Source organism: Bombina bombina, chromosome 6 (genome assembly GCF_027579735.1).
Source record: "Bombina bombina isolate aBomBom1 chromosome 6, aBomBom1.pri, whole genome shotgun sequence".
NCBI lineage: Eukaryota > Metazoa > Chordata > Amphibia > Anura > Bombinatoridae > Bombina > Bombina bombina.
The window spans coordinates 1,041,401,971-1,041,416,533 of record NC_069504.1 but is presented as its reverse complement, the minus strand read 5'-3'; the positions used below and the strand labels follow the sequence as shown (position 1 = coordinate 1,041,416,533).

At 40.5% G+C, this 14,563-nt stretch overlaps 1 protein-coding gene across 1 annotated transcript in view; it reads left to right on the top strand.

Moving 5' to 3' along the window:
- LOC128664108 (potassium voltage-gated channel subfamily KQT member 1-like) overlaps nt 1-14,563 on the top strand; it is a 327,070-nt gene that overhangs the window by 112,495 nt on the left and 200,012 nt on the right. The window contains exon 3 of the mRNA XM_053718799.1: nt 13,351-13,441. Within this exon, the coding sequence (XP_053574774.1) occupies nt 13,351-13,441 (91 nt within the window). The remainder of the gene's footprint in view (nt 1-13,350; nt 13,442-14,563) is intronic.

Below are 14,563 nucleotides of genomic sequence, written 5' to 3'. Positions count from 1 at the left end.
ATTCTGGACCTAGTGACCTTCAGCTGAGATATTTCAGGATATTCACTATATTTAAAAAGAAAGCCTCAGTTGCAAAAACTCAGAGTGACCAGTAATTCCCACCGAGCATCTACCTTTTAATAAACCTGAAATCCAGTGAATGGGCAAGGGATGCAGAGATGTTCTTGAATTTTTGTCTCGAATTATCCCACTTATTCATATAGTCTGGCTTCACTGGATTAGTGTATTTCTGCTTTGCAATTAGGAGGGATCCATATTAAAGGGACAGTCTAGGCCAAAATAAACTTGCATGATACAGATAGAGCATGTAATTTTTTTTTTGCAACCAATTTTTTATTGAAGTTTCAACACAAAATAATATACAAAGTTCGGCCATCAGCGGCAAATATATCAAAGCATTACATACAGTATTGTAACATATAGGTCATCCTATAATACTAAACAAAGGATGCAACGCTGTCTCTCAAGTCTGTGCTAATAATAAAGTATTGAAGAAGAGAGAGTTAGAATTTTCCCTCTAGGGGTATAAAACAGCATGTCTGGGTTGTATGTGTTTGTGTGAGGGAGGACAACTGTGAGAGGTAGGTATGTGTAAGTGGCATCGTATATCATGTCCTGATGATGTGAAAGATAATTTATGGGCTATATGAAATGGAAATTCAGTTTTTTATATAATAAATGAAAAATGATCCCAACATCTATAGAGAAAATATTTTATACCATTCTGTTAAAGTAATGTTAAGAAATGGGGAATTAGCTTTTGTGATAGCCACACGTAGGCCAAAGAGTGTAGAGAAGAGAAGGAAAATCAGCGGGCAAGAGCAGCTCGTATTATAGGAAAAGATGGGGAGAGGTTGGTGAGAGGTGGGGGGCGGAGCCATCAACATTAAGATAGTAGAATATCTAGGAGAGAGGGTATACAGCGTGAGTAGAAGGGTAGACACCTCCAACAGTAGGTATCTGAGGTTGGGAAGAAAAAGCACCTGTTGTTTGATCTAGGGTTACTCACCGCATTACTTAGATAAACATAAAGTTGGGGCATATGAGATTCGGCATTTTGAAATGTACACGAGGATAAATCATCCGTATGTTGTTAGAGGGGTAATTTAGCCAAGTAAGTATAGCTGTGCATAGGGATGGAGGTGAACAATTCTAAGCAGGCATTTGAGCTCAGGTAAAGAGAGGTATATAACTGGGGTGGGCGTACTCAATTAACAAGAAATATTAGACTAAGGCTAGATGTAGTATGTATAACAGGAGATTTATTAGGCTTGTGAGGCAGGATATGAATAGATTGCAGTGTAGGGAACTATCTGTAGGTATGTGAACCGCATGACTCCCATATCCCTCCAAGTATTTACCTCAAGTTTCTCAGGTTCTGCCCTTCAAAGTAGTATCCATTCTCCTTTGCTGCAAGTGGGCCTGTTCATAAAGAACATAGACCTGAAGGAAAGGGTGCTTTTCTGGACAATATATGGTTCAGGTGTCATCCTTCCTTCGAGCAAACTCACTTCTGGGAGATCTTGTCCAATCTACTTCCCATGGATGGGAAATTAATCTGGAGCAGAGTTCCCTTGTTCCATCCACAAGGGTGATTTTTTGGGGGGAAATTCTCTATCTAGGAGAAGATTCTATCAGAGGTCAGCTAATCAAGGATTTATTCCATTACCTCTCTCTGTGGTCTTCTGTCCGACCAATATAAAGCTCTAATTGTTCGGTTAATAGTTTAACCATCTTGCAACCAAAGGGTTGAGATTTGAATCTAGCTGCAGTTGATTTGATGATAACTGGGAATCGGATTTCTGAACAGACAGATATTTCATCCGAGGAGTGGGAATCTCCATCCGGACGTGTTCTCCAGATAAACCCTCAAATGGGGGGTTTCTGGTGTTGGCCTTTGAAGGTGTTTCGGCAGAACGTAAAGCTTCCAAGGTACGGTTCAAGGTCTAGTGATCCGCAGACCATTCTGATAGATGTTCTGGTGACTTTTCCTGGGAATTGTAAATCTGGCATCCCTGTTTCCTCCATTTGTTTCCTTCCACGTTTCATTGTTTGTGTCAAACAGGAGAGAGCATCAGTAATTCTGTTAGCTCCTGTGTGGCCTCGCAGGATTGGGTATGTAGACCTAGTGGAGATATCGTCTCTCCCACCTTGGAGATTTCCTCTGAGGAAAGAACTTCTAATTCAGGGTCTTTTCCTCCACCCAAATATCATTTCTTGGAAGCTGACTGCTTGGAGATTGGACGCTTAGTTCGGTTTAAGCGTGGGTTTCCTGAGTCGGTCATTGAGACCATGTGTCTGTCTTGTAGCCTGTTACTTGAAACATTTACCATAATATATGGCGTAAATGTCCTTATGGTGTGAATTTGTAGGCTACTCTAGGAGTAGGGTCAGGATTCTTAGGATTTTGCCCTTTCAGTCAGTTCTCTGAAGGGTCAAATTTCTGTATTATCTTTCTTGCTGCATAAGCATCTGTCGGACATGCCAGATGTGCAATTTTTTTTGTCAGGCCTTGGTCAGATTCAGGCCTTTGTTTAAGTCTGTTGCTCCTCCTGGAAGCCTTAACTTTCTTTCTTAAAGTTTTGCAGCAAGCTCTGTTTGAGCCGTTGCATTCCATAGATATTAAGTTGTTATCTTGGAAGGTTTTGTTTCTTATTGCTATCTCTTCTGTTTGGAGAGTGTCAGAACTCTCAGCTTTGCAGTGTGATTCGCCTTATCTTATCTTTCATGCCGATGAGGCGGTTCTTCGTACTCAGGTTCCTTCCTAAAGTGGTTTTGGACAGAATTTTTTTTTTTTTTTTTTAAACTTTTTTATTTTGAGCAAAAGGTGCTACAACATTGGTTTCAAACATTGTCAAAATTTGATACACACAAGTAGTACACGCAGCCTAGAGGCAGGAAGACAATCACATTGAGTAACATTATAAAAGATACAGTTCAAGAGTGTCCACCAAAGCCCAGCTAAAGATTGACTTGTGGGGTATACAGCTGTGTGCCTAACTAAACAAAATTGTAGTCTATAGGTGGTTGGGAAATTATGGCGACTTTCGCCAATTTTAGTTTATAACAACGCTAGCAGTTCCATAATGATTGAGATATTTCGCATAAAAATAGGTAAAAGCTAAAGTTTAGGATGACAGTGGCCCACCACGATTAGGTAGTTAGCCCTGCTTTGGACAGAAATTTTATTCAGGAATTTGTTGTTCCTTCTCTTTGTCATAGTTCTTTTTTTCTGAAGAATATTTTTGCACAATTTGGAGGTTGTGCGTGCTTAAAAATTTTATTTACAGGTGACTAAGGATTTTCGCCAGTCTTCTGCCCTGTTTGTTTGTTTCTCTGGGAAACGTAAGGGTCAGAAAGCTTCTGCTTCTTGTCTTTCTCTCTGGTTGAGAAGTATAATTGGTTTAGCTTATGAGACTGCTGGGCAGCAGTTTCTGGAGAGAATTGCAGCTCATTCCACTAGGGCTGTCTCTTCTTGTTGGGTTTTCAAAACTGAAGCTTCTGTGGAATGGATTTGCAAGGCTACAACTTTGTCTTCTCTACATACCTTGTCCAAATTTTACAATTTGGATACGTTTGACTCGGCTGAGTTTCTTTTGGGAGAAATCTTGTTCAAGGTGGTGCCTTCTGTTTAGGTTGCCTGTCTTGTCCCTCCCTAATCATCGGTGTCCTCTAGCTTGGGTATTGGTTCCCAACAGTAATTGATGATTCCGTGGACTCACTGTATCTTAGGAAAGAAAAACAAAATTTATGATTACCTGATAAATGTATTTATTTCTTGACATGATGAGTCCACGGATCATCTAATTACTATTGGGAATATCACTCCTGCCCAGCAGGAGGCAGCAAAGAGCACAACAGCAAAGCCGTTAAATATCACCTCCCTTCCCTCCAACCCCAGTCATTCGACCGAAGTAAAGGAGAGAAAGGAAGTAACAAGGTGCAGAGGTGTCTGAAGTTTATAACATACCAACAACCTGTCCAAAGAACAGGGCGGGCCGTGGACTCATTGTGTCAAGAAATAAATAAATTTATCAGGTAAGCATAAATTTTGTTTTCTTTCTAATGACACGATGAGTCCACGGATCATCTAATTACTATTGGGAATCAATACCCAAGCTAGAGTACACAGATGATAAGGTAGGGACAAGACAGGGAACCTAAACAGAAGGCACCACTGCTTGTAGAACCTTTCTCCCAAAAGTGGCCTCAGCCGAGGCAAAAGTGTCAAATTTGTAGAATTTTGAAAAAGTGTGAAGAGAGGACCGAATGGGCTCAACTCTGAAATGGATCTATCACCCTTTCTCTTTGAATGAAGACATATAGTAAATGCACACAACACAATATATATCCATTTTAGAAGTAATGTTATGATAATAATCATGTATTATAAAGCTTATGACTGCTTAGTATATAAAAAGCTGCCCCATGAAAAAGTTCCACCTTAAAACTCAGCTGATATATATGAGCAAGAGAGATAATAAAAACATTCCATCTTAAATGAGGTCAATTATGGAAGACCAATCAGAAAGAACTGATGCCTTTAAATATTATGTTACAACAGTCACCAGGATCTTGATAAAGCTCTTCTGAGCGAAACGCATCGACCTTGTGACTGCTGACCCTACATTTGTGTGAATTAAATACACAAAGAGACTTTTTTTCTTAAACCACCTGATTTCAGTTTTAACACTGCAACAACCCGGGTTGTCTATCATACTTCTATTGGAATCTCAAAGTCCTGCGTGCATCTTGCACTAAGTGCAGGATTTCTCTATAAACATCGTTATCTCATAAAAGTTTTTACTTCATCATCTATAAGAATTTGCCTGTCTTCTAAACACTCCCAGCCAATCCTACCCGAGATACCAAGTTGTGACGTCAGACGCCAAGACACATGCGGCGCTGATCAGTCACCAGGTGAGAAGGGGAATCGGATGCGGTAAGACGGGTCTGGAGACCAACAGGTACTCGATTCTATTAAGAAAACATTGTCTTATAAACTGCTTCAACTGGAGATAATACTAATCTCAAAATAACTCTCTATATTAATATTGGCTAAAACGCTCATGCATATTTGAACTGCACGTCTGAATTGCTATTATCCATCTGAGTACAACAGGGCATATCAATACCATCTAACCTGCCTAAACATTCAAAGAAACGGACATTTGCATATATATTTTTAATATATGGGGCAGCTTATGTAATCACTATTTAAAGTGTCACTAATCTTTGTTTTTATATTGTATATTTTATATAGTAAGGGAGACGTCCCCTTAATTTGATGTTTTAGCATATTGTTATACATGCAATTTTGTATAAAATATTTTTTGTTTACTCTAACTATAGTAACTCTTTCTTATTTTTCCATAGTGGAATTGTAGCAATGAACACTAATTAGTTATAATGTAACACATATCACTTTATAACCCACATTACTTTTTTCACATTATCATATAACTTTTTTTGATATCTATCATTTAAAATTTTCAGTATACCTTCAGCTTTCAGTAGCGCACCTATCACCCCCCAAATAATTCATGAGCCTGAATCATGGTCTCTATGACCGATTCCAAAAATCCCTGCTTGGATAAAATTAAGCGTTCAATCTCCAAGCAGTCAGCTTCAGAGAAACTAGATTTGGATGAAGAAAGGGCCCTTGAAGTAGAAGGTCCTTCCTCAACGGAAGTCTCCAAGGTGGAAGAGATGACATGTCCACCAGATCTGCATACCAAATCCTGCGAGACCATGCCGGAGCAATGAGGTTCACCGATGCCCTCTCCTGCTTGATTCGAGCAATGACCCAAGGTAGAAGAGCGAACGGAGGAAATAGGTATGCAAGACTGAAATTCCAAGGTACCGCCAGGGCGTCTATCAGTACAGCCTGAGGGTCCCTTGACCTCGACCTGTACCTTGGAAGCTTGGCATTCTGCTGAGATGCCATGAGATCCAATTCTGGCTGACCCCATTTTAGAATCAGGCTGGAAAACACTTCCAGATGGAGTTCCCACTGCCCCGGGTGAATTGTGGGTCTCCGCCCACCAAATTATCTTGGCTACTTCTGTCATGGCTAAGGAACTCTGCGTTCCTCCCTGATGGTTGATGTAAGCCACTGAAGTTATGTTGTCCGACTGGAACCTGATGAACCGGGCTGAGGCTAACTGGGGTCAGGCCAGAAGAGCATTGAAGATTGCTCTCAGCTCCAGATCATTTATGGGCAGAATAGACTCCAACTGAGTCCAAGTTCCCTGAGCCTTTATAGAGCCCCAGACTGCTCCCCATACCAGAAGGCTGGTGTCTGTTGTCACAATCACCCAAGAGGGTCTGCAAAAGCAGGTTCCCTGGGAGAGATGATCCTGAGACAACCACCAAAGAATAGAATCCCTTGTCTCCTGCTCCAGCTGTATTTGTGGAGACAAATCTGCATAATCTCCGTTCCACTGACTGAGCATGTTTAACTGCAGAGGTCTGAGGTGGAAACGGGCGAACGGGATGATGTCCATTGCCGCTACCATCAGCCTGATTACCTCCATGCACTGAGCCACTGATGGCCGAGTAGAGGACTGAAGCACTAGGCAAGAATAAAAAATCTTTGATTTCCTGACTTCTGTCAGAAAAAATCTTCATTGTTAAGGAATCTATTATGGTTCCCAAAAAGATTACCCTTGTATTTGGAACTAAGGAGCTCTTTTCCAACTTTACCTTCCATCCGTGAGATCGCAGAAAAGATAACAACATTTCTGTGTGGGATCATGCTTGTTGAAAGGATGGCGCCTGGACCAGGATGTCATCCAAATAAGGCGACACTGCAATGCCCTGCAAACGGAGCACCGCCAACAGGGATCCCAGAACCTTCAAGAAAATTCTGGGAGCTGTGGCAAGGCCGAATGGAAAAAGCCACGAACTGGAAGTGTTTGTCTAGAAATGCAAACCTTAGAAACTTGTTATGGTCCCTGTGGATGGGAACATGCAGGTACGCGTCCTTTAAATCTACGGTTGTCATAAATTGACCCTCTTGGATCAAAGGAAGAATGGAACGAATAGTTTCCATCTTGAAGGACGGTACTCTGAGGAATTTTTTTAGACTCTTGAGATCTAAAATTGGCCTGAAGGTTCCCTCCTTTTTGGAAACCAAGAACAGATTGGAATAGAACCCCAGACCCCGTTCCTGCATCGGACAGGAACTATCACTCCCAGGTTGGTGAGGTCCCTTACACAGTGTAAGAACGCCTCTCTTTTTGTCTGGTCTACAGATAATCTTGAAAGCAGAAACCTGTAACTGGGAGGAAAGTTCTTGAACTCTAATTTGTATCCCTGGGACACGATGTCCACCGCCCAGGGATCCTGGTCCCGGATCCCGGACCCGGATCGGGGGCAGGCCCTTCATGCTGTTTTTGATTCAATAGTAGGCTTTTTGGATTATTTTCCCTTGTTCCAAGACTGATTGGGTCTCCAGGAATGTTTAGACTGCTCCTGCTTGGAAGAGGAAGTGGAAGGATTTCCCTTGAAATTTCGAAAGGAACGAAAATTACTCTGACGTCCCTTTTGTTTGTTTCTCTTATCCTGAGGGAGAAAATGACCCTTTCCTCCCGTAATGTCAGAAATTATTTTCGTCAAACCCGGTCCAAACAAGGTCTTTCCCTTGTAAGGAATTGCCAAAAGTTTAGACTTAGATGACACATCCGCAGACCAAGATTTTAACCATAAAGCTCTGCGGGCTAGCACAGCTAAACCCGAAATCTTTGCTCCCAGTTTAATAACCTGTAGGGAAGCATCTGTAATAAAGGAATTGGCCAACTTAAGGGCCTTTATCCTATCCTGGATCTCTTCAAGGGGAGTGTCTGTCCTAATAGAATCAGACAATGCATCAAACCAGTATGCCGCCACACTAGTGATGGTAGCAATGCACACTGCAGGTTGTCATTGTAAACCCTGGTGTACATATATCTTCTTGAGTAACCCCTCTAATTTTTTGTCCATAAGATCCTCAAAAGCACAACTATCCTCTATGGGGATAGTAGTCCTCTTAGCCAGAGTGGAAATTGCCCCTTCCACCTTGGGTATTGTTTGCCAAGACTCCTTGATAGAGTCCGCTATGGGAAACATCTTTTTAAATATAGGGGATGGAGAAAAAGGGATATCCGGTCTCTCCCATTCATTAGCAATGATCTCAGTAGCTCGATCTGGTACAGGAAAAACCTCCACCATGGAAGGTACATCAAAATATTTGTTCAGCTTACTGGATTTCTTAGGATTAACTACGACCGTGGCGTCGCAGTCGTCCAGAGTAGCCAAAACCTCCAGACAGAGGTGTTCTAGCTTAAACCTGAAAGATACAACTTCAGTACCAGCAGGAGGAATTACACTGTCAGAGTCTGAGATTTCACCCTCAGATGCTACCGAAGTATCCTCCTCCTCAGGCTTCTGGGAGGGGGCATTTGAAATAGCAACAACTGCGTCAGTAACCTAGCTTACTGAATGTTTATTTTTCCTCTTGCGCTTTCCCTGCAGCATGGGAAAAGCAGACAACGCATCAGAAACCGCAGAGGACATGAGAGAAGCGATGTCTTGCAACATAACCCCTGGAGGAGTTAGAGAGGAAGCGCAGGACATTGCATGTGTGGGCGATAAAAGTTGGGACACTTGAGGAGAAAGCTGTGGCATATATTGACCATTGTCATTAGACTCCTGAACAGCATCCGCCTTAGACAATGTTGGCTCAGAAAAAAGGTCTATCCCTATAATTTAATGTTCTCTCAATACATGAGGAATAGAAAGGGATTGGTGGTTCCACATTGGCATCAAAACATATAGAACAAGTGACATTTTGCAGGGCCTGATTCTTATTCACAATGGATCAAATTAGCAATATAAAGCTTAGATTTTTCAATAAAAATTAAAACAGAAAAAAAGTTACTGTCTCTTTAAATTTTAAAATGTAACTTTTTTTATTTTTCTTAGCAAGGACTAAATAGAGCTACACAAGTACTGATGAACACCTCTACACCTCAGCTTAACTTTGCTGAGGTGCCTACCTGCCCTGCTGACAACGGCTACAATTCCCCTCAGCAAAAGATCCGGAACTCGGTCTACAGAATAATAAAACGCTGTCCAGTCCTAGAAACGCATGCCTTTAGTCTAATATGCGTTATGCTGACTGAGACTGCTATCTTATCACAACTTATTCTCTCCGGTCACAGGAAGTGAAAGAAAACGTGGCGGGCAACACAAACTGCTGCCTCAGATAGCTCCGCCCATCGTGGACGTCTAAAAAGGGATCTTCCGGTCGGCATATTTTAAAGTCAAGCCGCCGGGAGCAGTGAAACCACAATAAAATGAGCCTTAATTAACCTTCTCAGCCCCAGTGCCTGCCATAATACACTGCCTACATAAGTCCCCTCCAATATATAGGAGAATTTATGTGTCCCTTAATGAATAAAGTGCCCAAACTTTTTCTTAATCCTTTTTATTTTACTAGTCCCAGAAAAAATAAAGTCAGCACTTACCTCATAAATCTGCCAGGCAGCAAGGCAGCTCACTAGGTTTGAGAGGTCCTCTCCCTCACATGGACCTGTGGAAAAAGAAATAAAGACTGAGTAATCTTACTCAGGCTTTTAGAGTTAGGGCAACATAAACTACATGGGAGGCACAGTGAGAATTATGTCCCACAAGTTCCCATTGCTCTAAAACCACCACTGCTCTACTGAAGAGACTGATATGGACTACAGCTACACCCTAGAACAAAGCAGCACAATCTTGCACTACTTAAAAAAATAATAAAATCTTGCTTGAAGAATCTTTTACTAACACCTAACTTTACCACTTCCTTGCTCTACGTAGGCAAAGCGAATGACTGGGATTGGAGGGAAGGGAGGTGATATTTAACGGCTTTGCTGTGGTGCTCTTTGCCGCCTCCTGCTGGGCAGGAGTGATATTCCCAATAGTAATTAGATGATCTGTGGACTCATCGTGTCATTAGAAAGAAACAAAATGTATTCTTACCTGATAAATGTATTCATTTCCGGATACGGTGAGTCCACAGCCCGCCTTTTATTTTAAGACAGTTATTTTTAACTTTAACCTCAGGCACCTCTACACCTTGTGTTATTTCCTTTTTCTCCATTTTCCTTTGGTCGAATGACTGGGATTGTGGGAAGGGAAATGACATTTAACAGCTTTGCTGTGGTGCTCTTTGCGTCCTCCTGTTGGCCAGGAGTGATATTCCAAACAGTAATTGATGATTCCGTGGACTCACCGTATCCACAAATAAATAAATTTATCAGGTAAGCATAAATTTTGTTTTTGCACTCAACTTGTAATCTAGCTCTTAATTATTAGATTTGTTATTATTAATAATTATTAGCATTCAGTTCACAAATGTTTTTGCATAGGAGATTAGCACATCTAAGCAAGAATCCCCGCTTGCTTTTCCCCAGTAAAACTCCATATACATTGTTACCAATGTACAAGAGGATTCTGGGTAAGATATGAAAATTAGATGTAAATTCTCAGATTTTTTTCTTCAAATACTGTTTTAACACAGTGATCCCTTAATAGGGTTATTGCAGTAAATACAGAAATCACCACTAGACAGCCTGTTTCGTTCTTGTTAGAACTCGTCAGTAGCAGATAGATTTCTGATTGCTGCTTCAGTAAACCTAATTTTAGAATCCTCTTGTGCATTGGTAACAATGTATATGGAGTTTTACTGGGGAAAAGCAAGCAGGGATTCTTGCCTAGATTTGCTAATTTCCTATGCAAAAATATTTCTGTTGATTTACTCTTGAGACATGGAAGATTTTAATCTCAGACTTTTATCTCCACCATAATTTTTATAAATATATATGTATGTATTAATATATATGTATGTATTTCTATACAACTGTATTATGTATTTATATGTGTATATATGTATGAACATACATATATACACATATAAATAAAGATTTACATATATATATAGAAATACATACATATATATATCTCAATGCGATCCTGCTCTCGGGTTAGCGCAAGCTGGCGAAAGTAAAATTTTGAGTTCAAAATGCGGCTCCATTAAAATCTATGGGGATTGAGAAAATGTGATTGAGATTTTGCATTTTAATTTTTTTTATTACAAAGTTGCGACTGCAAAGGCGTGCAATCTTTACTTGCGGCCTGTAATATGCGCAAAACAGAGCGAGCATATTAAAATAGAATTGAGTGTCGAAAATGCACTTGTGGAAGTGCAAATATGTGCCTTACTTGTAATCTAGCCCAAGGTGTATGAACTCTTAAATTGCAATATAGTGGCACCCAAGGTGAAGATGCAGAGCTTCACTAACCAAGATTTGTAAAGGGATAAAATAAGAGAAACAATTTGAAGACAGTGGCAGGTAAAGGAGAAAAAAAAACAATACCATGGTGAGAAGTACCCTGCTTCTGCAGTTGTATCCAGCAATTTAATGTCCCTTTAACCTGATGTGCACTAAAAACATAGAGATATGTGTGCATGTCTTTTTATGAACAGGGGCATTATTGATATATTGGGCATGTGTGTTTGTTGGGTTATTGATATTATTATTTTTTGTGTTAGTGTAATAGCGCTTATTATTAGTTAAAGGGACAATTTACTTAAAAATATTTATATAATCCCTTTATTACCTATAGACCAACACACACGATTATATTAATGTACTTTTTATGTCTGCGGTTACCTTGTAGCTAAGCCTCTGCTGATTGTCCCCCTATTTAATTTCTTTTGACAGACTTGCATTTTAGCCAATCAGTTATGGCTAAATCTACTAAGATAAGAGGCAGCCTTCAAGGGCTTAGCAATTAGTATATGAGCCTACCTAGGTTTAGCTTTCAACAAAGAATGCCATGACAACAAAGCAAATTTCATTATACAAGTAAACTGGAATGTTATTTAAAATTGCATGCCCTATATGAATCATGAAAGTTTAATTTTGACTTCACTGTCCCTTTAAACTTTAATTGATCAGGTAACATTTTTATGTTTGGTGATGTTGCTTCTTGCTCTGTAGATACTACTGTTACTTTGAAATTGGTATTTCTCAAAATATAAGGGACCTTTTATAGATGCAATATAATTCAATACAATAATGCTTCACTGGCATTATCAAGAAATAATATTGCTAAAGTGTTTAATTAGTACATATATGTGATTTTGTTACATACACAATATATTTAGGGCTAGATTACAAGCAGAGCGCTAATTTATCACGCATCCGTAAATGGGTACATTGACCTGTTTACGGGTATGCGATAAATAACCAGCCATTACCAGTAGCTGTCACAGCTTTGGTTAATTTTCTAAAAGTGCCCCAAATGCCCCCAAAATAAAGGGTCTTTTAGTTTTTTATGAAAAAAGTAGCATTTTTCCCCCATAAAAACTACTGTACTAGGCCGTTTTTAGGGGTTAAAAGTGGCGAACTGTGTGTTCCCTGTAAATATATATGTATAGGCTTATATTCATATATATTTATGTGTTAATATGTTCATATACATATACATATTTAAAATTGCTGCACATTGCTATGCGACTTACCCCCTTCGTTACGCTAGTTCTCATACCGAGAACGAGGCTCCCATTGGAACTTATGGAAACGCGCACTTGTGAGCGCAATGCTTCCATGCAATGCGAAAGTGAGGTTGCGTTCCCATTGCGCCTCGCTTGTAATAAGAGCGCACATTAGCTTGCGCTGGTATTACTCAGTTGAATGCAAATATTGATTTTGCGTAAGCGATATTTTGCGCTCAACTTGTAATCTAGCTCTTAATGATTAGATTTATTATTATTAATAATAATTAGCATTCAGTTCATATAAGTTCCCCTGAGTGTCTGGATTTTAGGGTGACACACTGGCAGGTGTTTTGCAGTTTTATATCAAAATCATTCTCTACATGTCTATGTGGTTTCCATACATGATGCCCTATTCATAGACAGACATTATTCCCCCAGTATCACTAAACCAAAAGTTTTAACTTTTATTAAACTTGGGGGCCAATCTATCAAGCTCCGAAAGACTCGCCAGAAACAGCAGTTATGAAGCAGCGGTCACAAAGACCGCTGCTCCATAACCTGTCCGCCTGCTCTGAGCAGGCGGACAGACATCGCCAGAAATCAACCCGATCGAGTATGATCGGGTTGATTGACACCTCCCTGCTGGCGGCTGATTGTGAGCTGCTGGTGCAATGCTGAATACGGAGAGCGTATTGCTCTCCGCATTCACCGAGGTCGGATCAGGTCCGCAAGACCTTTCTTAAATAGAAGCCTTGATCTCTTAGTGGTGCCTGACCCTTGTCGTTTGTGTTTGATCTCACTGCTCTCTTCTTCTTTTACAGGTTCCTCCTTGTTCTCATCTGTTTGATATTCAGTGTGCTTTCTACCATTGAACATTACTCTGAGTTTGCAACTGGAACCCTCTTCTGGATGGTAATAAGACCTCAGACTACAGCACTAATGTATAAATGAGTCATGTATGGAAACTGTAGGCTGTGTGTGCAAACGAGCCATTGTTTTCCCTTTTACTGTGTAATTTGTGTAAGAGAGATATGAGAATGTGCTGTATTTTGTATGAACTGGAGTGTAACTACAGGGTTCTCAGAGGTCTCAATTGAGACTGGGCCCTCATCTCTCATCTGGCTCTGCAATTAGTAGTGGCGTTGCTACAGCCCCCCACCTCCCCACACCTGAATCAAGCCGGACCCTCTTTGTGTTCCCCCTTGCAAAAAAAGACTCATAGTATAAGGAAAATGCAGCGTTTCCAAGATGGTTGTTACAGTGTTACTCTACAGAAAACCTACTATCATATTTGTACAGGACAGCTGTGCTACTGTGTACCCTCTGGTGCAGACTAACAAAGAGGGAACGATGGCTTAGAGTCATAGGGAGGCAGCTCCTCCTTCTTGTGGCTGCTGGCTCAGCTTTTGCAAACAGACAGCGTCGTCGCCAATGCATAACTGCGAGTATAGCCTGCTTCCACAAGTAGCCAAAATCCTCAAGAGCTGATCTGCAAGGTGAAGCAGGAGCTTCTCACCGTTCAGATCCAGAAAAGAGAGTATTTCCTGTTATCAGCTCCCTTAATCGCACCCCATGCCCTAGCTTTTACCCATACACTTCAGGCCAATACAGGGTCACATTCCCCTTACTTCAATGTTTTCATTCAGGGTTGCATTTCTTGTTTCACAGTAAATTCTCTGAGCCTTATTTGCTATATGAACCTGTGTGATATAAAGTTTCTATTTGCTAGGCATTTTGTGCATGTGCTTCTCAGATTTTAATGGTAAAGAGGGTATGCAATTGTACTATGCAGTGTTGGCCAATGATGTGTAGTTATGTGTTCTATTGCATGTGCAGTTAAAGCTGGCAATATGTGTTAAAAAGTTTGTGAATGAGCTTTGTGCATATAAATTCTATTTCACATGCAAATGAGATTATTTAATTTATCTGTGGAATGTTTGAGAGCAGTAGGGAACCTACTCAACAGAGGGTCCTGGTGCAAAAATGTTTTAAACGTCCCCCGAAGGTAACTCAGTAATAAGCGATATATGCTGT